Genomic DNA, 27,725 nt, shown 5'->3' with positions numbered 1-27,725 from the left:
ATTTAGTCGTAAGTAAACCAAGTCTGCCTTGTGGGTACTAATTAGGGGAATGCAGAAAAGATGTTTCCTATGAAACATACAAAGGAACAGAGCAGTATAACAGACAAAAGGCTGTGGCACTCACCTTCCACACTCTCAGTTCTCTCAGCTTTATTTATATCTTCAAATCCCTGCACAGATCCCAGATCTTTGTCCATTCTTTCTTTATCCAAAGCCATCAAGTCTCGGGAAGTGCCTTCTATGTCTCTTTCATGTTCACTCTCTAGTTTTATTTCACCGCGTTTTACAGACTCTATTTGCGAAGAATTCTCAAAAGTTCTGTCTCTGTCTCTGTCTCTGTCCCTGTCCCTGTCAAGAGAATCAGGAATTAACCTCTCTCTTTCCCTGTCCGACTCTCTCCTTTTGTCTCGTTCTCGCTCTCGTTCCCGCAATCTGTCTCGGTCCCTGTTCCGGGGCCACTCTTTATCAGCATCTCGGTCCCATTCTCTCTGCCTTGTATCTCTCCCGCGGTCTCTTTCATGTTCATATCTATCACGTTCTTGAAGTCTGTCTCTGCCATCAAATGACCCGGATCTTGAATGGACCTGCCGATCTGACTCAGGAGAACTTCTTCTTGAACTATGGCTTCTTGAATCCTGGCGATCTAAAGTCAATACAGCATGTACAAAGAGTTAATACAGCATAAATGAGAAATAAAATGCTTCATTTTAGGTCCCTTACAATTTACAATTTCTCTTTTTCTATATTTATTCCCAACTATCCAAAGAACTCATTTCAAGAAAAAATTCATCGCCGAAAGTACTGAAGTACTAATAAAAATATGTCAAAACATGCTTCCTTGTCTATTTCCATAACATAACCACCACCACATTATCTTCAAAGAAATGCACATAAAAGTACATTAACAGAGGCGGGCACGATATATTTAAAATTCTGAGAGAGAGGAATTTCCAGCCAAGAATACTTTATCCAGCAAAGCTCTCCTTCAAATTTGAGGGAGAGCTTAAATTTTTCACAGACAAAGAAATGCTGAGAGAATTTGCTAACAAGAGACCTGCCCTACTGGATATACTAAAGGGAGCCCTACAGACAGAGAAACAAAGACAGGACAGAGAGACTTGGAGAAAGGTTCAGTACTAAAGAGATTCGGTATGGGTACAATAAAGGATATTAATAGAGAGAGGGAAAAATATGGCAAACATAATCCAAAGGATAAGATGGCCGATTCAAGAAATGCCTTCACGGTTTTAACGTTGAATGTAAATGGATTAAACTCCCCAATTAAAAGATATAGATTCGCAGAATGGATCAAAAAAAATGAACCATCAATATGTTGCATACAAGAGACTCATCTTAGACACAGGGACACAAAGAAATTGAAAGTGAAAGGATGGAAAAAAATATTTCATGCAAGCTACAGCCAAAAGAAAGCAGGTGTAGCAATATTAATCTCAGATAAAATAGACTTCAAATGCAGGGATGTTTTGAGAGACAAAGAAGGCCACTACATACTAATAAAAGGGGCAATTCAGCAAGAAGAAATAACAATCGTAAATGTCTATGCACCCAATCAAGGTGCCACAAAATACATGAGAGAAACACTGGCAAAACTAAAGGAAGCAATTGATGTTTCCACAATAATTGTGGGAGACTTCAACACATCACTCTCTCCTATAGATAGATCAACCAGACAGAAGACCAATAAGGAAATTGAAAACCTAAACAATCTGATAAATGAATTAGATTTAACAGACATCTACAGGACATTACATCCCAAATCACCAGGATACACATACTTTTCTAGTGCTCACGGAACTTTCTCCAGAATAGATCATATGCTGGGACATAAAACAAGCCTCAATAAATTTAAAAAGATTGAAATTATTCAAAGCACATTCTCTGACCACAATGGAATACAATTAGAAGTCAATAACCATCAGAGACTTAGAAAATTCACAAATACCTGGAGGTTAAACAACACACTCCTAAACAATCAGTGGGTTAAAGAAGAAATAGCAAGAGAAATTGCTAAATATATAGAGACGAATGAAAATGAGAACACAACATACCAAAACCTATGGGATGCAGCAAAAGCAGTGCTAAGGGGGAAATTTATAGCACTAAACGCATATATTAAAAAGGAAGAAAGAGCCAAAATCAAAGAACTAATGGATCAACTGAAGAAGCTAGAAAATGAACAGCAAACCAATCCTAAACCAAGTAGAAGAAAAGAAATAACAAGGATTAAAGCAGAAATAAATGACATAGAGAACAAAAAAACAATAGAAAGGATAAATATCACCAAAAGTTGGTTCTTTGAGAAGATCAACAAGATTGACAAGCCCCTAGCTAGACTGACAAAATCAAAAAGAGAGAAGACCCATATCAACAAAATAATGAATGAAAAAGGTGACATAACTGCAGATCCTGAAGAAATTAAAAAAATTATAAGAGGATATTATGAACAACTGTATGGCAACAAACTGGATAATGTAGAAGAAATGGACAATTTCCTGGAAACATATGAACAACCTAGACTGACCAGAGAAGAAATAGAAGACCTCAACCAACCCATCACAAGCAAAGAGATCCAATCAGTCATCAAAAATCTTCCCACAAATAAATGCCCAGGGCCAGATGGCTTCACAGGGGAATTCTACCAAACTTTCCAGAAAGAACTGACACCAATCTTACTCAAACTCTTTCAAAACATTGAAAAAAATGGAACACTACCTAACTCATTTTATGAAGCTAACATCAATCTAATACCAAAACCAGGCAAAGATGCTACAAAAAAGGAAAACTACCGGCCAATCTCCCTAATGAATATAGATGCAAAAATCCTCAACAAAATACTTGCAAATCGAATCCAAAGACACATTAAAAAAATCATACACCATGACCAAGTGGGGTTCATTCCAGGCATGCAAGGATGGTTCAACATCAGAAAAACAATCAATGTATTACAACACATTAAAAACTCGAAAGGGAAAAATCAATTGATCATCTCAATAGATGCTGAAAAAGCATTTGACAAAATCCAACATCCCTTTTTGATAAAAACACTTCAAAAGGTAGGAATTGAAGGAAACTTCCTCAACATGATAAAGAGCATATATGAAAAACCCACAGCCAGCATAGTACTCAATGGTGAGAGACTGAAAGCCTTCCCTCTAAGATCAGGAACAAGACAAGGATGCCCGCTGTCACCACTGTTATTCAACATTGTGCTGGAAGTGCTAGCCAGGGCAATCCGGCAAGACAAAGAAATAAAAGGCATCCAAATTGGAAAAGAAGAAGTAAAACTGTCATTGTTTGCAGATGATATGATCTTATATCTAGAAAACCCTGAGAAATCAACGATACACCTACTAGAGCTAATAAACAAATTTAGCAAAGTAGCGGGATACAAGATTAATGCACATAAGTCAGTAATGTTTCTATATGCTAGAAATGAACAAACTGAAGAGACACTCAAGAAAAAGATACCATTTTCAATAGCAACTAAAAAAATCAAGTACCTAGGAATCAACTTAACCAAAGATGTAAAAGACCTATACAAAGAAAACTACATAACTCTACTAAAAGAAATAGAAGGGGACCTTAAAAGATGGAAAAATATTCCATGTTCATGGATAGGAAGGCTAAATGTCATTAAGATGTCAATTCTACCCAAACTCATCTACAGATTCAATGCAATCCCAATCAAAATTCCAACAACCTACTTTGCAGACTTGGAAAAGCTAGTTATCAAATTTATTTGGAAAGGGAAGATGCCTCGAATTGCTAAAGACACTCTAAAAAAGAAAAACGAAGTGGGAGGACTTACACTCCCTGACTTTGAAGCTTATTATAAAGCCACAGTTGCCAAGACAGCATGGTACTGGCACAAAGATAGACATATAGATCAATGGAATCGAATTGAGAATTCAGAGATAGACCCTCAGATCTATGGCCGACTGATCTTTGATAAGGCCCCCAAAGTCACCGAACTGAGCCATAATGGTCTTTTCAACAAATGGGGCTGGGAGAGTTGGATATCCATATCCAAAAGAATGAAAGAGGACCCCTACCTCACCCCCTACACAAAAATTAACTCAAAATGGACCAAAGATCTCAATATAAAAGAAAGTACCATAAAACTCCTAGAAGATAATGTAGGAAAACATCTTCAAGACCTTGTATTAGGAGGCCACTTCCTAGACTTTACACCCAAAGCACAAGCAACAAAAGAGAAAATAGATAAATGGGAACTCCTCAAGCTTAGAAGTTTCTGCACCTCAAAGGAATTTCTCAAAAAGGTAAAGAGGCAGCCAACTCAATGGGAAAAAATTTTTGGAAACCATGTATCTGACAAAAGACTGATATCTTGCATATACAAAGAAATCCTACAACTCAACGACAATAGTACAGACAGCCCAATTATAAAATGGGCAAAAGATATGAAAAGACAGTTCTCTGAAGAGGAAATACAAATGACCAAGAAACACATGAAAAAATGTTCAGCTTCACTAGCTATTAGAGAGATGCAAATTAAGACCACAATGAGATACCATCTAACACCGGTTAGAATGGCTGCCATTAAACAAACAGGAAACTACAAATGCTGGAGGGGATGTGGAGAAATTGGAACTCTTATTCATTGTTGGTGGGACTGTATAATGGTTCAGCCACTCTGGAAGTCAGTCTGGCAGTTCCTTAGAAAACTAGATATAGAGCTACCATTCGATCCAGCGATTGCACTCCTCGGTATATACCCGGAAGATCGGAAAGCAGTGACACGAACAGATATCTGCACGCCAATGTTCATAGCAGCATTATTCACAATTGCCAAGAGATGGAAACAACCCAAATGTCCTTCAACAGATGAGTGGATAAATAAAATGTGGTATATACACACGATGGAATACTACGCGGCAGTAAGAAGGAACGATCTGGTGAAACATATGACAACATGGATGAACCTTGAAGACATAATGCTGAGCGAAATAAGCCAGGCACAAAAAGAGAAATATTATATGCTACCACTAATGTGAACTTTGAAAAATGTAAAACAAATGGTTTATAATGTAGAATGTAGGGGAACTAGCAGTAGAGAGCAATTAAGGAAGGGGGAACAATAATCCAGGAAGAACAGATAAGCTATTTAACGTTCTGGGGATGCCCAGAAATGACTATGGTCTGTTAATTTCTGATGGTTGTAGTAGGAACAAGTTCACTGAAATGTTGCTATATTATGTAACTTTCTTGGGGTAAAGTAGGAACATGTTGGAAGTTAAGCAGTTATCTTAGGTTAGTTGTCTTTTTCTTACTCCCTTGCTATGGTCTCTTTGAAATGCTCTTTTATTGTATGTTTGTTTTCTTTTTAACTTTTTTTTTCATACAGGTGATTTGAAAAAAGAAGGGAAAGTTAAAAAAAAAAAAAAAAAAAAAAAAAAAGAAAAAAGACAAACAAGGGGAAAAAAAAAAAAAAAAGATGTAGTGCCCCCTTGAGGAGCCTGTGGAGAATGCAGGGGTATTCGCCTACCCCACCTCCATGGTTGCTAACATGACCACAGACATAGGGGACTGGTGGTTTGATGGGTTGAGCCCTCTACCATAAGTTTTACCCTTGGGAAGACGGTTGCTGCAAAGGAGAGGCTAGGCCTCCCTGTATTTGTGCCTAAGAGTCTCCTCCTGAATGCCTCTTTGTTGCTCAGATGTGGCCCTCTCTCTCTGGCTAAGCCAACTTGAAAGGTGAAATCACTGCCCTCCCCCCTACGTGGGATCAGACACCCAGGGAAGTGAATCTCCCTGGCAACGTGGAATATGACTCCCAGGGAGGAATGTAGACCTGGCACCGTGGGACGGAGAACATCTTCTTGACCAAAAGGGGGGATGTGAAAGGAAATGAAATAAGCTTCAGTGGCAGAGAGATTCCAAAAGGAGCCGAGAGGTCACTCTGGTGGGCACTCTTATGCACACTTTAGACAACCCTTTTTAGGTTCTAAAGAATTGGGGTAGCTGGTGGTGGATACCTGAAACTATCAAACTACAACCCAGAAGCCATGAATCTCGAAGACAGTTGTATAAAAATGTAGCTTATGAGGGGTGACAATGGGATTGGGAAAGCCATAAGGACCAAACACCACTTTGTCTAGTTTATGGATGGATGTGTAGAAAAGTAGGGGAGGGAAACAGACAGACAAAGGTACCCAGTGTTCTTTTTTACTTCAATTGCTCTTTTTCACTCTAATTATTATTCTTGTTATTTTTGTGTGTATGCTAATGAAGGTGTCAGGGATTGATTTAGGTGATGAATGTACAACTATGTAATGGTACTGTAAACAATCGAAAGTACAATTTGTTTTGTATGACTGCGTGGTATGTGAATATATCTCAATAAAATGATGATTTAAAAAAAAAAAAAAAAAAAAAAAAAGAAAGAATGGGGAAAAAAATTGAAAAACTCGAAATGGACCTCAGGGATATGATAGATAATATGAAACGTCCGAATATAAGACTCATTGGTGTCCCAGAAGGGGAAGAAAAGGGTAAAGGTCTAGGAAGAGTATTCAAAGAAATTGTTGGGGAAAACTTCCCAAATCTTCTAAACAACATAAATACACAAATCATAAATGCTCAGCGAACTCCAAATAGAATAAATCCAAAAAAAACCCACTCCGAGACATATACTGATCACACTGTCAAACATAGAAGAGAAGGAGCAAGTTCTGAAAGCAGCAAGAGAAAAGCAATTCACCACATACAAAGGAAACAGCATAAGACTAAGTAGTGACTACTCAGCAGCCACCATGGAGGCAAGAAGGCAGTGGCACGATATATTTAAAATTCTGAGTGAGAGGAATTTCCAGCCAAGAATACTTTATCCAGCAAAGCTCTCCTTCAAATTTGAGGGAGAGCTTAAATTTTTCACAGACAAAGAAATGCTGAGAGAATTTGCTAACAAGAGACCTGCCCTACTGGAGATACTAAAGGGAGCCCTACAGACAGAGAAACACAGACAGGACAGAGAGACTTGGAGAAAGGTTCAGTACTAAAGAGATTCGGTATGGGTACAATAAAGGATATTAATAGAGAGAGGGAAAAATATGGCAAACATAATCCAAAGGATAAGATGGCCGATTCAAGAAATGCCTTCACGGTTTTAACGTTGAATGTAAATGGATTAAACTCCCCAATTAAAAGATATAGATTCGCAGAATGGATCAAAAAAAATGAACCATCAATATGTTGCATACAAGAGACTCATCTTAGACACAGGGACACAAAGAAACTGAAAGTGAAAGGATGGAAAAAAATATTTCATGCAAGCTACAGCCAAAAGAAAGCAGGTGTAGCAATATTAATCTCAGATAAAATAGACTTCAAATGCAGGGATGTTTTGAGAGACAAAGAAGGCCACTACATACTAATAAAAGGGGCAATTCAGCAAGAAGAAATAACAATCGTAAATGTCTATGCACCCAATCAAGGTGCCACAAAATACATGAGAGAAACACTGGCAAAACTAAAGGAAGCAATTGATGTTTCCACAATAATTGTGGGAGACTTCAACACATCACTCTCTCCTATAGATAGATCAACCAGACAGAAGACCAATAAGGAAATTGAAAACCTAAACAATCTGATAAATGAATTAGATTTAACAGACATCTACAGGACATTACATCCCAAATCACCAGGATACACATATTTTTCTAGTGCTCACGGAACTTTCTCCAGAATAGATCATATGCTGGGACATAAAACAAGCCTCAATAAATTTAAAAAGATTGAAATTATTCAAAGCACATTCTCTGACCACAATGGAATACAATTAGAAGTCAATAACCATCAGAGACTTAGAAAATTCACAAATACCTGGAGGTTAAACAACACACTCCTAAACAATCAGTGGGTTAAAGAAGAAATAGCAAGAGAAATTGCTAAATATATAGAGACGAATGAAAATGAGAACACAACATACCAAAACCTATGGGATGCAGCAAAAGCAGTGCTAAGGGGGAAATTTATAGCACTAAATGCATATATTAAAAAGGAAGAAAGAGCCAAAATCAAAGAACTAATGGATCAACTGAAGAAGCTAGAAAATGAACAGCAAACCAATCCTAAACCAAGTAGAAGAAAAGAAATAACAAGGATTAAAGCAGAAATAAATGACATAGAGAACAAAAAAACAATAGAAAGGATAAATATCACCAAAAGTTGGTTCTTTGAGAAGATCAACAAGATTGACAAGCCCCTAGCTAGACTGACAAAATCAAAAAGAGAGAAGACCCATATAAACAAAATAGTGAATGAAAAAGGTGACATAACTGCAGATCCTGAAGAAATTAAAAAAATTATAAGAGGATATTATGAACAACTGTATGGCAACAAACTGGATAATGTAGAAGAAATGGACAATTTCCTGGAAACATATGAACAACCTAGACTGACCAGAGAAGAAATAGAAGACCTCAACCAACCCATCACAAGCAAAGAGATCCAATCAGTCATCAAAAATCTTCCCACAAATAAATGCCCAGGGCCAGATGGCTTCACAGGGGAATTCTACCAAACTTTCCAGAAAGAACTGACACCAATCTTACTCAAACTTTCAAAACATTGAAAAAAATGGAACACTACCTAACTCATTTTATGAAGCTAACATCAATCTAATACCAAAACCAGGCAAAGATGCTACAAAAAAGGAAAACTACCGGCCAATCTCCCTAATGAATATAGATGCAAAAATCCTCAACAAAATACTTGCAAATCGAATCCAAAGACACATTAAAAAAATCATACACCATGACCAAGTGGGGTTCATTCCAGGCATGCAAGGATGGTTCAACATAAGAAAAACAATCAATGTATTACAACACATTAAAAACTCGAAAGGGAAAAATCAATTGATCATCTCAATAGATGCTGAAAAAGCATTTGACAAAATCCAACATCCGTTTTTGATAAAAACACTTCAAAAGGTAGGAATTGAAGGAAACTTCCTCAACATGATAAAGAGCATATATGAAAAACCCACAGCCAGCATAGTACTCAATGGTGAGAGACTGAAAGCCTTCCCTCTAAGATCAGGAACAAGACAAGGATGCCCGCTGTCACCACTGTTATTCAACATTGTGCTGGAAGTGCTAGCCAGGGCAATCCGGCAAGACAAAGAAATAAAAGGCATCCAAATTGGAAAAGAAGAAGTAAAACTGTCATTGTTTGCAGATGATATGATCTTATATCTAGAATACCCTGAGAAATCAACGATACACCTACTAGAGCTAATAAACAAATTTAGCAAAGTAGCGGGATACAAGATTAATGCACATAAGTCAGTAATGTTTCTATATGCTAGAAATGAACAAACTGAAGAGACACTCAAGAAAAAGATACCATTTTCAATAGCAACTAAAAAAATCAAGTACCTAGGAATAAACTTAACCAAAGATGTAAAAGACCTATACAAAGAAAACTACATAACTCTACTAAAAGAAATAGAAGGGGACCTTAAAAGATGGAAAAATATTCCATGTTCATGGATAGGAAGGCTAAATGTCATTAAGATGTCAATTCTACCCAAACTCATCTACAGATTCAATGCAATCCCAATCAAAATTCCAACAACCTACTTTGCAGACTTGGAAAAGCTAGTTATCAAATTTATTTGGAAAGGGAAGATGCCTCGAATTGCTAAAGACACTCTAAAAAAGAAAAACGAAGTGGGAGGACTTACACTCCCTGACTTTGAAGCTTATTATAAAGCCACAGTTGCCAAAACAGCATGGTACTGGCACAAAGATAGACATATAGATCAATGGAATCGAATTGAGAATTCAGAGATAGACCCTCAGATCTATGGCCGACTGATCTTTGATAAGGCCCCCAAAGTCACCGAACTGAGCCATAATGGTCTTTTCAACAAATGGGGCTGGGAGAGTTGGATATCCATATCCAAAAGAATGAAAGAGGACCCCTACCTCACCCCCTACACAAAAATTAACTCAAAATGGACCAAAGATCTCAATATAAAAGAAAGTACCATAAAACTCCTAGAAGATAATGTAGGAAAACATCTTCAAGACCTTGTATTAGGAGGCCACTTCCTAGACTTTACACCCAAAGCACAAGCAACAAAAGAGAAAATAGATAAATGGGAACTCCTCAAGCTTAGAAGTTTCTGCACCTCAAAGGAATTTCTCAAAAAGGTAAAGAGGCAGCCAACTCAATGGGAAAAAATTTTTGGAAACCATGTATCTGACAAAAGACTGATCTCTTGCATATACAAAGAAATCCTACAACTCAATGACAATAGTACAGACAGCCCAATTATAAAATGGGCAAAAGATATGAAAAGACAGTTCTCTGAAGAGGAAATACAAATGGCCAAGAAACACATGAAAAAATGTTCAGCTTCACTAGCTATTAGAGAGATGCAAATTAAGACCACAATGAGATATCATCTAACACCGGTTAGAATGGCTGCCATTAAACAAACAGGAAACTACAAATGCTGGAGGGGATGTGGAGAAATTGGAACTCTTATTCATTGTTGGTGGGACTGTATAATGGTTCAGCCACTCTGGAAGTCAGTCTGGCAGTTCCTTAGAAAACTAGATATAGAGCTACCATTCGATCCAGCGATTGCACTTCTCGGTATATACCCGGAAGATCGGAAAGCAGTGACACGAACAGATATCTGCACGCCAATGTTCATAGCAGCATTATTCACAATTGCCAAGAGATGGAAACAACCCAAATGTCCTTCAACAGATGAGTGGATAAATAAAATGTGGTATATACACACGATGGAATACTACGCGGCAGTAAGAAGGAACGATCTGGTGAAACATATGACAACATGGATGAACCTTGAAGACATAATGCTGAGCGAAATAAGCCAGGCACAAAAAGAGAAATATTATATGCTACCACTAATGTGAACTTTGAAAAATGTAAAACAAATGGTTTATAATGTAGAATGTAGGGGAACTAGCAGTAGAGAGCAATTAAGGAAGGGGGAACAATAATCCAAGAAGAACAGATAAGCTATTTAACGTTCTGGGGATGCCCAGAAATGACTATGGTCTGTTAATTTCTGATGGATGTAGTAGGAACAAGTTCACTGAAATGTTGCTATATTATGTAACTTTCTTGGGGTAAAGTAGGAACATGTTGGAAGTTAAGCAGTTATCTTAGGTTAGTTGTCTTTTTCTTACTCCCTTGTTATGGTCTCTTTGAAATGTTCTTTTATTGTATGTTTGTTTTCTTGTTAACTTTTTTTTTCATACAGTTGATTGAAAAAAGAAAGGAAAGTTAAAAAAAAAAAAAAAAAAAAGAAAAAAGACAAACAAGGAAAAAAAAAAAAAAAGATGTAGTGCCCCCTTGAGGAGCCTGTGGAGAATGCAGGGGTATTCGCCTACCCCACCTCCATGGTTGCTAACATGACCACAGACATAGGGGACTGGTGGTTTGATGGGTTGAGCCCTCTACCATAAGTTTTACCCTTGGGAAGACGGTTGCTGCAAAGGAGAGGCTAGGCCTCCCTGTATCTGTGCCTAAGAGTCTCCTCCTGAATGCCTCTTTGTTGCTCAGATGTGGCCCTCTCTCTCTGGCTAAGCCAACTTGAAAGGTGAAATCACTGCCCTCCCCTCTACGTGGGATCAGACACCCAGGGAAGTGAATCTCCCTGGCAACGTGGAATATGACTCCCGGGGAGGAATGTAGACCCGGCATCGTGGGATGGAGAACATCTTCTTGACCAAAAGGGGGATGTGAAAGGAAATGAAATAAGCTTCAGTGGCAGAGAGATTCCAAAACGAGCCGAGAGATCACTTTGGTGGGCACTCTTACGCACACTTTAGACAACCTTTTTTAGGTTCTAAAGAATTGGGGTAGCTGGTGGTGGATACCTGAAACTATTAAACTACAACCCAGAACCCATGAATCTCGAAGACAGCTGTATAAAAATGTAGCTTATGAGGGGTGACAGTGGGATTGGGAATGCCATAAGGACCAAACTCCACTTTGTCTAGTTTATGGATGGATGTGTAGAAAAGTAGGGGAAGCAAACAAACAGACAAAGGTACCTAGTGTTCTTTTTTACTTCAATTGCTCTTTTTCACTCTAATTATTATTCTTGTTATTTTTGTGTGTGTGCTAATGAAGGTGTCAGGGATTGATTTAGGTGATGAATGTACAACTATGTAATGGTACCGTAAACAATCGAAAGTACAATTTGTTTTGTATGACTGCGTGGTATGTGAATATATCTCAATAAAATGATGATTAAAAAAAAATAAAAAAAAAATAAAAAATAATAAAAAAAAAAAAAGTACATTAACAGAACTGAGCACATTATTATCTGAGGCTGATTTGGCTTTACTTTAGAATTGTAATTTGTATAACATATACCAACAAAGGAAACACTGGCTGGATCATAATTCAGTTTTATTACCTGAAGAAGTGCTTCGACTAGGTTCTCCACGCTTTAACTGATCAATCCTGGACTTTCTCTCTCCTGTGATTTCCAGGCTTTTTGTTTTTTCCCGGTCTCGTGAGCTACTATGCAGTACCCTCTTTCGCCCACTTTGATCATCTCCGCTTCGATGGGCGGAATCATTGGATGGGGAGCGCAGGCGGCCTGAGGTGTGGCTACGGTTGCTCCGATTGCTCCCAAGGCTGCTACTCCTCTTCTGATCCACTAGCTTGCGATGTGGTGCATCCTCAATGGTAACATGAGGCGTCTCTACTTTATCTGCTCGTGCTCTGTGGCATTTTCTGTGTGATTCTTCATTGGTGAGAGCGGTGGAGGCGGCAGAGGTGGGAACAGCAGAGGCCGATGTGGCAAAGGAGGTGGCGGTGGCAGCACCAGCAGTGGCCAGAGCAGCAGGGGTAGCAGCCACAGGGGGTGGCGGAGGAAGAAGAGAAGGCAGGGTGGAAGAGGGGCCAGCAGCAGCAGCGGGGACAGCACGTCCCAGTTCTGCGCCCTCGGTGCGGTCAGGCACATCCTCGTCAGACCAGTCACTGAACGCCGTATCTTCTTTTCTGTGGAGGTCCTCTAAGGTGACAGCCTTATCGTTAGACACGGCAACTAATTCCTCTCTAGCTGTTATAGGGGGAGTCCGTGGGCCCCTCTTCTTCTTACTTTGCTGGACTGCTTCTTCATCAGAAACATCAGAATCACCTTTAGATCTTTTATGTTTTTTTTCAATGCTTTTCTTCTTCTGTCCTTTTTTTGGTGAAAATACTTGACCATCTTCAGATGTTATCTCTGTGTTACCCCTCTCTATTCCAACATCTTCGTCTTTCTTTTTCTTAATTGGTTTCTTTTGAATTTTTGCTTTTTTCTTGTTTTCTTCATAAATTCGATCAGATGTATCTCTATCTTCAGACTGGTGGTGTCCTATAAGGTCTTGTACACGTGTTCTTGAACTTTCCATGATTTCTGCCTGTTCTCTCTTCTTATCTACAGAAGAAACTTTCTCTCTGAGTTCTTGATCTTCATAGTGCCTTGAACTCTCCTTTCTTTCTGGTTTTCGATCCTCTTCTTTCCATCTACCCTGTCTGTCTTCTATAAGGTGGGCTGGACTGAGAGAACGAGATTCTTGAGGTCGTACAACCTGGCTCAGAAGTCTATGTTTTTCATCTATACAAAAAGATAAAAGCAATTATATCTTCACCAGGTTCATAAGAATTACATGATCAATAGAAAAAACCATAAGTCAATTTCTAACTTTTCATTTTAAAACTCTTTGAATGGCAATAATTTCAGTAAATATAAAAATCTGGTATTACTACAAGTAGGAAATGAGAGTGTCATTCTGGTAAAATGACTATATTTTTAACACAGATGCTATGGTCACATAAGAACATGTTCAGAGAGAGCAAAGGAAGAAAATTTTAAAATGTAAATTCATCAATTTCTACGAATGTCAAAGGATGGCATCATGGTTCAAGTGAGTCTGAATATGGAGACGCAGAAAATAAATTCTGCTTACTTTTATCATCTCCGCTGTTGTAGGTGTCACTGTCGGGAGAATGTTCACGCCGGCGTTTAGGTGACTGACGAGGGCTAGTACTGCCTTCGTTTCTATAGCGCTTTCTAAATTGGAAAAACAAATGCAATTTACAAAATTCCAGGAGGTGAAAAAAGAGATTTTTTTACTATATATTTTTTTAGTTTTTCTTTACTATAACTACAACATATAATTGTAGGATAGCAATATTGTCCGAGCTTCCCCATACAAAAGGTATTGTAGTCAGTGTCCTTAATACAATCCTTCACTTCATTTGCTAAAGACTTACAATGATGACTTAAAATACACAGCAACATTTAGTCCTTTCTTCATCATACATGTAGAATCACTTCAACTGAATGTTGCCAAATTTAAATACTGCAAGATGGTAGCATTCAGCAGGGGAATGAATATAGCAGTGTACCCTCAAATGCAAACAATTATCAATTTTTTTTTTTACATTCTTATGATTTAGAAATGCTTTATGCTGGGAAGCAGAGTAGGAAAATCTAATATGTGCTTTGGAGTCAAATAGATACGAACTCAACCTATAGCCACATCACTTACAAGACAAACTTAGACAAATTCCTTAACTCATGGACCTTAGCTTTCTTGCCTGAAAATGGGGAAAAAAGAGAGCCCATTAAAAATTAGTTTCCTTTCCCCTTCTTTGAACTAAATCATCTGCTTGATGACAAATCAATAAAATAATCCATATTTTCATTAGATTTCTTGTTGCTTAGTTAAACTTTAAATCAGTAGTGATTTATATCTCTTGGGAACTTAAGCTATTCCCGTGTCTTCCTGTATTTTCATTTAAATGTTGACCAACTATTTTTCTCACTAACACTCCTTGTTTATAAATACTATGGTCAAAGACTGAGAAACATATCACAGCACACTTTCTTGGCAGCTGCTTCATACAGATGTGCAACCATGTGGAGAAGGAAATCCTAGATGTGGAATGACAACTCAGAAGCCCCCAGGCTTGTGCAATTCTTCATCAAAAGCTCCTCCTATCAAGATGCAATTTATTTTCTGTCTCTAAATGTGGTCTGGACTTGTGCCTTGCTATACCAGCATGATGTGGCAAAAATGACACTGTGTCAAGTTTGCAGAGTTTGGACTCAAAAGGCCTGGCAGCTTCTGCATTCACCCTCTTGGTAAATTTCTACCACTGTATGCAAAAGCAGAGTTTAGACTATTGGAGAATAAGAAATCACGTAGAGGGGAAACCAGATGCTCTAACCAACAGTCGGCACCAACTGCCAGACATGTGAGCAAGGCCAATGGGGACCAGCCAGGCCCGTTCAAACTGTCAGATGGACTGCACCCATGAATGACCCCAAGTGAGATCAGTAGAAGAACTGCTCTGCCAAGTCCAGTCGAAACTACTAATCCACAGAATCACAAGCAAATAAGTGGTTATTTTAAACCACTAATGGATAAATTGATACACTAGAATAAAGTGAAAACTTAAAAACACGTGAAAAAGAACATTTCAAGGAAATAACTGAAGAAACAAAATCAGAATAAAATAAGTACTATGGCAATTCAAACCCTCCACATTCCAGAGGTTAAAAAAAAAAAAAGCACTAGATAAATTCAATGACTGAGATGACATTTTTCCCAACTTGACAGTTAGGCCACCAGGCCACCCACAGATAATTCTGTGCCTCAAACACCTTAACCACCACGTGCAACATTTCCCTTTATGTCCCTTTGGCATGAGATTCTACAGGAGACACCCATTCTTCACTCTAAGGTGAGCAGCAAAACCACCAAGACCCCTGAATTTCCCTTCCTAGGCCAAAAGACCTCCCCTGGGTCCCAGAAAAGATGGAGACTTGGGGAAAGGGGCAACCCCAGTGGCATGCTAAGGGCCTGGGGGCAGAGCCTTGTCAAGGGCAATATGGTGTAAAGTTAAGGAATCAAACCAAATTCTCCAATAGCTCTCAGTCTCCTGGACCTCTGCATTCCTCTTGAGGCCCTCTTGGGCTTCTTGAGGCCTCCCCACCCTCAAGGAGTCAGGGACAAGCAAGGGACACTATGACTCACACAAGCTACGTAGGCTGTTTAAATCACGTCAGGAGTTTGGTGGTAGCACCTTTTATACTGGTGAAGGGCCTCTGGCCTCTGAAACAGTGTGTGGGCATCCTAGGGCACTGGGCATTGGCACTGGGAAGGAGGTGGTGGGAGAGACTTTCCAGGGTAAAGTTACAGTCAGGTAAGGGGAGTCCCATACCAGGGCAGGATTTCTCCCCAGGATTCATTTTGGATACAGGGGACTGTCCACAGTCTTAAATGAGCTTATTTGTGCCCAGTGAGTTATTGCAGGTGGACAAGGAATCACCACAGCTAGAGATTAGCTGCTTTGTGGTGTGGCCAAAAAGAAACTGATGAAGGCCTCCCTCCTGCCCTTGCCAGCAGTGTGATTTCTGAGTCAATGCAGTCACTTGTGTAGCACCTGGTGCCTCCCTGAAATCCTTTCTAGCCTTCTGACTTTCAGGCCAGTTGGGAGCAATGGATTACAAATCACAGATGGAAAAACCTTTGGACAACAAAGGATCACTTGCCCAAGTCTACAGAGCAGCTATGATCTAGAACCACCACGTGAACCCTGGACCCAATGCTCAAAGACCTCTGCTATCCTGATAGCCTTAGTTCACATGTGGCATGTGGTCAGGCCACACCCCAAATGTCTGTATCATCCTTTATTTCTCTCCAGAACAGGTGCCCTTACACTCCAGAGAAAAAAGGCCAGGAAGCAGGACTGAACAAAACCACAGAAGAAAAGAGCTTTGGGGCAGAACCTAGAAGGAGAGACAGGAGGATCATCATGATGTGTTCATCCACATCACATGCAATACTTTCCTCTCCATGCATCTTAAACTCTAAAATAAATGTGAGCTCCTTAGAGCAGGGCCTGGGTCTTACCCATCTTTCTGTGATCCCAAGACCTAACAGTAAGGAGTTGCTCAATTAATATCACTGGGATGATGCCACACAATATTCCAGAAAGTGCCAGACTAGAATTAGAGGCATCCATTCTTCCTTCCATGACAGCTCCTCTGGGGAGCTCCTCTTCTCTTCCCAGCTGAGCTCTAAGGGCAAACAAACGAAGCCCAGAATTCCCATGGCCACAGTGATTGGCTTAGCTCCCTTCTCCACCCCTCAGTGAATAAGAGCCCCAACACAGAGAAAGCTGCTAAGATGACAGGTATAACCCTGGATACAGAAACAGTAGAATGGAAAAACTGGCACTTTGTCTAGACAATTCAAAAGACATTAAATACTATATATATATAATACAAAATTGAAATACAAGAAAATGCAGAGAGAAAATAAAGAGGAAAAAGAATTAACAGAAAATTAAGGGACACACTGAAAAGCATCAAACGAATTTTTTCCAATTTATGATTGAAATGTGACTTTTAAAAACTGATTCACAATCATCCTTACTTTGACTTTCTCTCATCATGTCCATCTCTTGGATTCCTCTCTTCTCGGAGATCTTCTCGTTTTTCTCTGCGGTCATCTCGTCCTTTATCTTTGTCTTCCCACTCTCTCTGACGTTCTCGTTCTTTATCCCTTTCTCTTGCTCGTTCTCGTTCCCGTTCTCTCTCTCTCTCCCTCTCTCGTTCTCTCTCTCTCTCCCTCTCCCTCTCCTCTCTCTCTCGCTCTCGTTCTTTTTCCCTCTCTCGCTCTCGCTCCCTTTCCCTCTCTCGATCATGGTCACGATCTCGCTCTCTTTCTCGGTCTCTCTCTTTTTCTCTTTCTCTTTCTCGTTCCCTGGCACGCTCTCTTTCTAGTTCTCGTTCCTTCTCTCTTTCCCGATCCCGTTCACGTTCTCTCTCTCTCTCCCGCTCCCTGTCTCGCTCTCGCTCCCGATCTCGCTCTCTAGCCCTTTCATCTCTTCTATCATCCACTCTGTCTATCCTTCGTTCCTCTCTTCTTTCATCACGCTCAAGCTCGTCATTCCTTCCCTGATGTCGAATTGGTGAGCTTGGTCTTTGATCTACAATGAAAATCAAGTTTTGTCAGTGAATAATTCAAAAGATAACCCATTAGTAAGACAGCATGGCAAATCTTAAATTTTACTTGTGTATAGGGTCACAATGGCAATGAACCATAAGTTGCATTCTATATTTACTGTTAATTTAATCATCCAAAGAACAATTACCCTTAGATCTTTAAAATATTATTTTCTTAAAGGTAATTTTTGTTTGCCCTCTAATGATTATGTTCTCTGCTCCCCCTCGCACCTCTCTCTGTATGCCCCCACCCTACACCTCAAGCTCACTGCTCTAACCCCACTTTCTGCCCTCTTTACCCTTCACCTCTGATCTTCTCTGTCCCCCCAGCAGGACCTGAGAATACTGGTGGCAAAGGATAGGGGCAGCAGGAGGTGTAGAATATAGGAGCTGAAGGAAGAAAAACATTTCCCCTCATAAGTCATACCTCTAATTTGAGGCCAAAATATATACACATCTAAGTGTAGCTATCATGTGAAGAAAATATAATAAAACAACTATCAATATTTGTTGCTATGATATGATATCAAGTTCTTACCATACATTAGATTACTAAGGGTACTGATGCTTAGCAATTTTGAAATAATCAAATATAAAAAAGTGTTTCATCTGAGTGATAGATATTTAATTAACTACTGAATTTTTATTTCTTTAGTTATCCTATAACTACTCAGATGAAGAGCTGTTTTCTTAAAATGTTAACTGATCATCGTATCATATTTTATAAATTTTTTTCCAATCAATACAGGCATCATAAAAACATGAAGACTTTTCTTTACTCTACAACACATTTATGGCTTTTCTATTATCCTTTAAAAATAAAAAACATTAAAAACAAAAAACATTTGAGAAAATGAATGCAAGCTGCCCAAATGCCCAATTGGGTAGAAATTAGTCTGTGATCAAAAAATGTATATGAGGAAGGAGTGGACTTTTTTTACAGAGATAACCATTTCTAAAAGTACTTGACTGTGGTAGGATCCGGGCTATGTGATTTTTTTTTTTTCATACTATCTGATGTCTACCGGTTGGCCAAAAAAGGTCATACTACAGTATGGTCAAAACAGGTTTGTAAGTGGAGCATCTAAAGGTCAACTTATTAAGCAGAAAAAATTTAGGATAATTTGAATAATTTGAATTTCTTTCCTTACCACTGATGAAAAAGACAAGAATTATCCATCTGTTATTCTTTAGAAGGTTAGAGATACAAAAGTTCATGGAATTTTAAAGATAAAATGAAACAAAACCCTGCCCAACCTGTTTCTTTCCCTTTCTTCTTAAAAACAGAAATTATGGTCCAGAAATTGGCTCACTAAAGTCACAGACATGGTAGAAGCATTAGGACATAGGGACTAGAAGTCAGGTCTCTTAAACTCATTAATATTTGCTAAAACCAACTTTAATGTAAAATGGTTCTGTGGTAAACATATTTGGATTCCAAGAATGCTATGAACCTGTCTTATACTGTCTGAATTCCTGACTTGTGGGACATCCTAATATCACAAGTACAAAACAACCTGAAGCAAATTCAATACTGCAAATTATGCAATTCATGCTTGGAATTTCTGATTATAGCAATTAATCAGAAATGACTACTTTAATCAGGAACTCTTCTCTGGCAAATAAAAACTTTATTCTTTCAACTAAAATGACAACGTTCCTTACTTCAAAGGAAAAGAGGAAGGATACAAGAACACCACTTTACAATGTATAAATTATCTTCCCTATCTTTACTCTAAAATATATCCTACTTTAGCCTAAATCTCCTAAACTGTGAAACATGGATTATTTTCTCATACTCATACTCACAGGGATATTATAAAGATTAAGTCAGAGAATATATATAACACAACTATCAAAGCCCCAGGCACCTAGTAGAAGCTCAATACATGTGTGGTTGAACTAAATATAAGGCTGGGATGAAACCATATGTTACTACTGAATTCAGACATGAGATGAGAAAAACCTGAGCCAGGTTTTCTTTCAAAAAAGGAAAAAAAAATAGATCAAAAACAAACAAACAAAAAAAGCATTACCAAGACATGGTGTTAGCTTGAAGACAGGAGGTAGAGAGAGGTGATCAAGAAGCTAGAGAAGTAATTCAAGTATCAACACAAAACATCTAAGATCCAGGTCCCTCTATAGCTAAGGAAATCCTACACATGCCAAATGCATTAGGCTTATCTAAACAAACTCAACCCAAACAACTCTCCTGCTTCCAATTTTATCTATGCTCCCAAAATTACATGGTGTGCTCAGAGACTTTGTTCTCCTTCTATAATACCCGTATCGAGACACATTATCACCTCTTTGATTTCAGCCACAGTGAAGAATCAATATTCAATTCCCTGGCCCATTAAGCTTCATACTATTTTAAGCTCAGCATTACAGTGGCTCTTCTCTAATAACCAGCCAGGTTTAGAAGATGTTCCTAAGATTTTAAATGTTTAAAGAACCTAATATGAACAGACAATGATAGCTAACCCATGTAAGTACTTATAACCTATCTGAATGCTGCCTAATAATGTCAATTCAAAATTGATTTCTCTAAAGAGACTATCTAATAAATTAACAGGAAATTTTTAGCTTAAGACATACCAGAGTAAAAAATTAGCTAAAGCAAATAGTATATTTTCTCAGGAAAGAGTATGAAGGTTTCTCCCATTTATCCTCAACCCATCAACCTTTTTTCTTGCTCCTCTGGCAGACAAATAGACAAGACTCGATTTATCACAGCTAGTGAGTGAATAGCCAGGATACTCGGATAAGAATGTTTAGAGATCTACTGAATCAGAATTGCCTGGGATGGCACCCAAGTATCTATATTCTTTAAAGGGTTGTGAGCTGTTCAGTTATGGTGAAAGACATCCAGTAGGGAGCCCAGTTCTTGCACTCAGCTGCCAATAGGTACTGGTAGTTATCTCTTTACATAATCCCTGCTGAGCTAAGGAAATAAGGAAAAGGGGACCAAGATTAAAATATACTTTATATTAAAAACTAAACTGACAGCTGTTTCAACATCCAATCCCCTCCACTGGTGTTGGCCACTAATGAATAATATTCCATTTGACGAACCTCTCTCTCTGTTGTCACGACGGTCTCTCTCTCCATGTCTCCTCTCAAAGGAAGAATCCCGGGCTTGGTCCCTGCTGTCTCTTTCAGGGTAACTACCTCGAGCTTCCCAGCTGTCATGGTAGTTGCCACTGCTACTGTGACTATCAATTTGGGAACCTCTTGTGCTTCGACTTCCTAAACAAAGGATATTTTCATAAATGGTTAACACAGATACTTTATTCAACAAGTTTCACGAGCCACCAAGTTTCCTCCCCACCAATACACTCTCTATATAAAAAGCTTCCCCCATCCCTCAATTGTATTCTAATGTGTGGTAATCACTGTTGAAAAGAGTATCAAATGTTGGATCAGAACACCCAAGTTGTCTAATGACTCTCTGGGGTAAGCTATATCCAGTTTTTCCCATCTATAAAAAGTAATAATTGGACTACAAGGCAAGGAGACTCATTTCAATCAAACTAACAGAAAACAAAACAAAAATTAAAACTACTGTTTCATCTCTAATTCACAGAAATACTGTGAAATATGATAAATACAGATAGATATTATTACTTTGACTAAAGTTTACAGTGAAAATATTCATTATAGAACCAAGGTACTTGGGCAAGACATTAACTGGTACCTGAAAATTTTTATGAAAAAGTGGGAGGCAAAACATTCATAACAGCTTTATTCATAATTACCCCCAAATGGAAACCACTCAAATGTCCTTCAGTGGGTACATGATTAAACAAATTGTGAAACACCCATACGTGGAATTTACTATTTAGATATAAAAAATAATGAACTATTGATACATACAACAACTTGGAAAAAGTATGCTGCATGAAAAATCTCAACAGGATACAAAAAGCACGATTCCATGTATGTAACGCTGGTGAAATAAGATAATTTTAAAGATGGAAGACATATTAATGATTACCATTCACCAGAGATGAAGGAGAGGGTGGCTATGAAAAAGGTAACACAAGAGAGTCTTGTGGTGATGGTATGCTGAGTATCATGATTCTGATGGTAACACAAGGTTACACACGATAAAACAGCATAGAGCTGTGCGCACACACACACAAGTGCATGTATAACTGGTGAAATCTGAATTAAGCCCTATGGACTATTCCAATGTCAATTTCTAGGTTTTGATAATGTACTTTGGTTGTATAAGATGTTAACATTGGAGAAGGCTGCGGGAAGGGTGCATGGGACTTCTATGTACATTCATTCCATTGCACCCTCCTATGAATCCATATTTCTTCAAAATAAAGTTAAAAATTTGGGAAGTGTGTTGGAGGGGTGTTAGGGGAGCAGAAGAAAAGCATTACGGTGGCTATGTGATAATCTGGGAATATCTGGCAAAAACAAAGGCAAAAAAAAGCTCTGGAAAACCATGCCCTCAACCTCACAGAACTACCACAGATAAGAGTCTGATGAAGGCGAGTTCACTCCAAATCTAAAAAACATGAGAAACCAACCCACCTAAAGCAAGAATGAGAAGTCACTTCCCCCAAGAACCACCCCTGCCCTTCACCAAAATCACTCAACTCACACATAACAGAATTTGAAGCCTAAAAGAATTATAGCATAAGTCTAAATACTCAAACAGGGTTGTTTTTTTAAAAATAATTATCATATCTGTAAAGAATATTTTAATAAAGAACTGAAATAAATTTAAAACATTTTTCAAAGCTACACAAGAGCTACATATAACATTTAGGAATGAAAATGTTATACATACTATGAGATGTGGCTAAAAGAAAACTAGTAAACTAGAAGATAAGTCTGATGAAAGTACCTAAAAAGCAAAACAGAGAGCTGAAAACTTTGAAAGGAAAGTTAAACATCAATGAAGATATAATAAGATTCAACATATGTCTAATTAATGATATACTCTTCAGAGCCACATTTAAAACTAAAGGATAGAGAAAAGTTGAAAGGCTAGAAAAAGATAAATATATGCTAACCAAAAAAAAAGAAAAAAGCTGCCATTAGAATACTAACCTTTAAAACAAAAAGCATTGTTAGGGACAAAGAGAGTCATTCTATGATGATAAAAGGAATAATTTGCTGTATGTGTATCTAATAGAAAAGCCTCAAAATATTCAAAACAAAAACTAAGTAACAAGAAATCAACAAATCCACAATCGTAATTAAAAATATAACTCACCTTTCTGTAAGGAAAGAGCAAAAAATTATTAGCTGTAGAAGATTTAAAAACGTAGCTAACAAACTTGATCTCTGACATATATCTTGCATCCAATGATTAAAAAGACATCATTTACATCATTTTCAAGCATTTGCAAAACACTTATAAAAACTGACTCCTGAACCACAGAAAAAGTCTTAAATTCAAATACCAAAGAACTGACTTCAAACAGACTCTTCTCTGACAACAATTAAATTAACATATGGGGAAATATAACCAGGTTTGGAAATTTAAAATCCTATTTCTATACAACTACTACTGACTCAAAGAAGAAATCATACTTAAATTTAGAAGACATTTAGAAAGGATAACTTAAAAAAATACCACCCATTTCACAACAGAGTAAAATGTAAGAACAGAAATTAATGAAATAGGAAAGAGAGAGGGGAGTGGGGGAGATACAAGAGAATATAAACAAAACCAAAGACTGGTTCTTCGAAAACACTCAAAATGCAAAACCTCTGGCAAGACTGATCAAGGAAAAAAAAAAAATATATTTAAGGAAATATAACTACAGATAACAGATTTTTAAAAAAGAAATTAAAGAACATCTTTGTATCAAAAATTTGAAAACTCATTTCTTACAAAAAGGCAACTTATAAAAAGAATTGTTCTAAGAAGAAACAGAAAAGCCAAACAAATCTATAACTATTAAAGAAACTCAATCAGTAGTAAAACCAATAACCATCAGAAAAATGAGACATTTGCTAGGCTTAACAAACAACTATTACCAAAATTTCAAAGAACAAATAACCAATCATATATAAATTGTTCCAGGAAAGAGAAAAGGAGAGGCAAAACTTTCTAACACATTTTATATGGCTAGTATAACTTTGATCCCCAAACGAACAAAGGACAATATAAAAAAATGAAAAAATTATGCAATGGTATGTCAGAACTGGCTCACATTAGCTCATGAAACTTACTGTATACATCTGTTTCCCATTTCCACATTGACTGACATCACATTAATAGCTTAAAATTGGCTATGATGGGAGTATTTATACCACAGAAATTGGCATAAGCTAAAAATCATGACTTTCTTTCCTGAAGATGTGTTACTAAACATTTACTATCATACCAATGATTATATGAAAATCTCAATTAACACTAAACCCAAAATTAAACTTTAGCAAACCTATTCTAGAACTTAAAAAAAAAGGAGACAAAATTACATTTTTGGAATGAAGGATAGGTCTAAATTTTTAAAATATATTAACATAAAATAACAAAGTAACAAAAACAAACTATATTGCTTACAGTCAACATTGTTTTGAAAGTGATGCTTAGCAGGTTACAAAAAGTAATTAAATAAGCATCAAAAAGGAAGATACAAATATGTCTGTTCTTAGACATAATGATTAATAAGAGAATCTATAAATTATTAGACCTCTTAAGAAAATACAGCAACATAATAAATATAAGATTAGTATTCAAACACCAATTACCATTTCTATATATCAGCAATAAGCATAGAAGATTTTAAAAGATAGCATTTAGTGACACATGTACAGTTATTCACTGAAGCACTGTTCGAAAGACAAAAAGGCTGGGAAACCCAAGCATACATCAATGCTGGACTTGTCAGCTTCATGGTATATCCTACCATAGACACTACATACAAAAGAATTAGGTAGCTATTCACTGAATATACTGATATAGAATGATCTCCAAGATAATTTGTTAAGTGAAAACTGCTGGAATTACCACAGTATGGTTTTTTCCCCTTAATAAAAGCTTTTTTTAAAATTATTTTTATAAAATTAGAGGGAAAATGATTGTATATACATATTTTCTTATGCAGAATATTTTTGGAAGGATACATATAAACCAGGCAGCATTAGATATTTCTAGAAAGAGGGAGTCAAGTCAGGGACAGAAGGGAGGCTTTTCACTATATATACTCTCGTACCTTTGAAATTCTGAACCACTTGAACACAATATTAAAAATAATAGAGAAAATCTTTCAAGTACCATTTACAACGGCAACAAAAATCTAAGGCACCCATCCAGGAATAAATATGTGTAAGAACTCAACGGAAAAGTTATAAATAGGTAAATTTAACACATTTCAAAGCAAAACTCAATAGAGGTTTTTATAAAATAAGAAACACTGATCTCTGAAATTTGCATAAAAAAGCAAAGGGCCTAGAAAAGCCAAGACATCAGAGAAAGAGAAGACAGAGAGACCTTCAACACTTAATTATAGTAGTGACCAGGGAGAGACCAACAGACTAACGGAGAGAACATGAGTGATCCAAGTTCTGGAGCAGGGTTTGGTGGGGGAGAAGGTGGAGGTCAATGCTAATTCTCAGTAGTTTGGAGACAAACACATTTCAACAGGTAGTCTTAGGTAACGGCAAATACTCTTTAAGGGTAGATGAGAAAAATGGCTCAAAATCCTGATACATAAGGTTTGAAGTCAGTAGAGTACTGAAGAAAACAAAAATTAGTCATTTCTGACACCACTCATTTCTAAAAGCCCATCATTTTAATTTCACTTAATTTCAGTCAACATTTAAAAAATCTAATACCTGTTTATAAGAAAGTACTTCATTTTGAGTCTACTTTTTTTCTGACAACAATTTTCTTAGTGTTCTCTATTAATCGTGACAGTAAGCATGACTGGTTTATAGTTCAACCAGTAGGTCTAGGTCAGGCCCCATTTATCCTTTGCTACTTTAGCTAGTAATTCCTATCCAGAATCTATAGGGAAGATCACACATTTACTTAATTAAAAATTACTCTGGCAAAACAATGGATATAAAAAATAATGTCTTTAGAAGAAAAATCTTAGGGCATTTAATCATTTCTATGTGAATATATGAGACAGCAATTCACTGGCAAGTTAGAAACCTTACCTTTTTCAGGTAACTCTGGACCTCTCCCCCTACTTCTGCCCATCCGGTCATTCCTAACTTCACTTCGAGACTCATTTCTGGAATCATTCCTTATTTCAGTACGAGAGCCTTCCTCTCTCAAATGGTTTCTGCCATAGCTCCGGGACTCTTCCTGATACAGGTCCTCCTTCCGATGAGGATCTCGACTGTCACGGTCCCTGTAGTCATGGGCGTCACGTGTGGAACGGGAATCCCTGGGATCACGACTCTCTTTGTTGTCTCTGCTATAATCCCTCATTTCCCTGGAGTCCCGAATATCTCTGGAGTCTCGTAATTCTCTTCGGTCTCTAGTGTCTCTGGCATCTCTCCGATCCCGACCATCTCGAGGTTCTCTGTCATCTCTGTGGTCTCTAGAAGAACTCTGATCCTGCTCATACTCTCGTTCTTCTCTCATGTCCTTTTCTCTATCCCTTTTGCTTCTTGTCTCTGTAACACAATTTTGGAAATCAATTGTAAATCCTTTTATAAAGTTTCAGGAAACAAGACCATATATTTAACATGGATCTTTTAAAATGTTATTACAATGGTAATTCATGTTCTTTGGAGAAAAAAAAAAAAAAAGGAGAAAATATGGGCAAGTAAGAAAATTAAAGCCATCCATAAGCCAGAAGTCCAAAGATAATTTCATTAACACTTGGATAACTATGTTCTTAATTGAATAAACTTTGAAAGAGATTACCCCCACCCTCACCCAAACCTACAGATCCTAAATAACTGAAATACTCCTATCTTATATCATTGATGGTTTAGTTTTTTAGAAACCACTTTGAGATCTAGAGGCCCACAGTAACTGAAATCACTTTCTAACAAGTACAGTATTAAACTAGACTAGTTCATCACCTCAAAACTACAAAAAGAGTACTTAAGCACCTGAGACTGGCTACATTTAGGAAGCTGGCTGGCAAAGAAATACTGGTATTCACTGTCTCTTTTCTTGAGCTGTTTAATGGTATCACATTCCTGCATTTACCAGAATCTCTAAATCTTTCTCTACTTAACTCATTTTCTAACATTCCACAGAAAAATAAATGACTTCACATTTTAAAATGCTGAATGACCTCACCAATTATCTAATCGAACCTTATCATTTTATAAATGATGAATATAAGCCAAAGTTTAAATGGCTTAATCATACCTCATTTCCTAAGGGAATTTGCATAGATAAGAAACTACTCTTTAGATATGCCTAAACAGGTATAAATTGATGACAGCATACATCTTAGCGAAACCAAAGAATTAACAAGAAAACCCTGAAGTAAAAAACCCTGCCCTTTTTTTTATCAGATTCCTCTGTGAGTTTCTTCTACAGAGGAATTGCCATTTTAGCAACTGCTAATTGCAGTAACCTTATGCCTAGGACACTAGAATTTACTGTTTCTTAGCCCTCAGTGGCTGCTTCCACAGACTTTTTCAAGAACCTTAGACTCTAACATTAATAACCTATCTCCCATACTAATTACTCTGTCCATATGCCCAAGTCCACGGACACCATTTAAGGATAGAAGCA

At 37.5% G+C, this 27,725-nt stretch overlaps 1 protein-coding gene across 12 annotated transcripts in view; it reads right to left on the bottom strand.

Annotated features, from left to right (window-relative positions):
- ZC3H13 (zinc finger CCCH-type containing 13) overlaps nt 1-27,725 on the bottom strand; it is a 109,090-nt gene that overhangs the window by 14,671 nt on the left and 66,694 nt on the right. For all 12 annotated transcript variants that reach the window (XM_037799774.1, XM_037799773.1, XM_037799772.1 and 9 more), the window contains 6 exons: nt 26,180-26,644; nt 21,119-21,292; nt 17,472-18,027; nt 13,992-14,095; nt 12,449-13,639; nt 125-643 (listed from right to left, as the gene is read on the bottom strand). In XM_037799774.1, the coding sequence (XP_037655702.1) occupies nt 125-643; nt 12,449-13,639; nt 13,992-14,095; nt 17,472-18,027; nt 21,119-21,292; nt 26,180-26,644 (3,009 nt within the window). The remainder of the gene's footprint in view (nt 1-124; nt 644-12,448; nt 13,640-13,991; nt 14,096-17,471; nt 18,028-21,118; nt 21,293-26,179; nt 26,645-27,725) is intronic.

This window comes from Choloepus didactylus, chromosome 12 (assembly GCF_015220235.1).
Source record: "Choloepus didactylus isolate mChoDid1 chromosome 12, mChoDid1.pri, whole genome shotgun sequence".
Lineage (NCBI taxonomy): Eukaryota > Metazoa > Chordata > Mammalia > Pilosa > Megalonychidae > Choloepus > Choloepus didactylus.
This window is presented reverse-complemented; position numbering and strand designations above follow the sequence as displayed.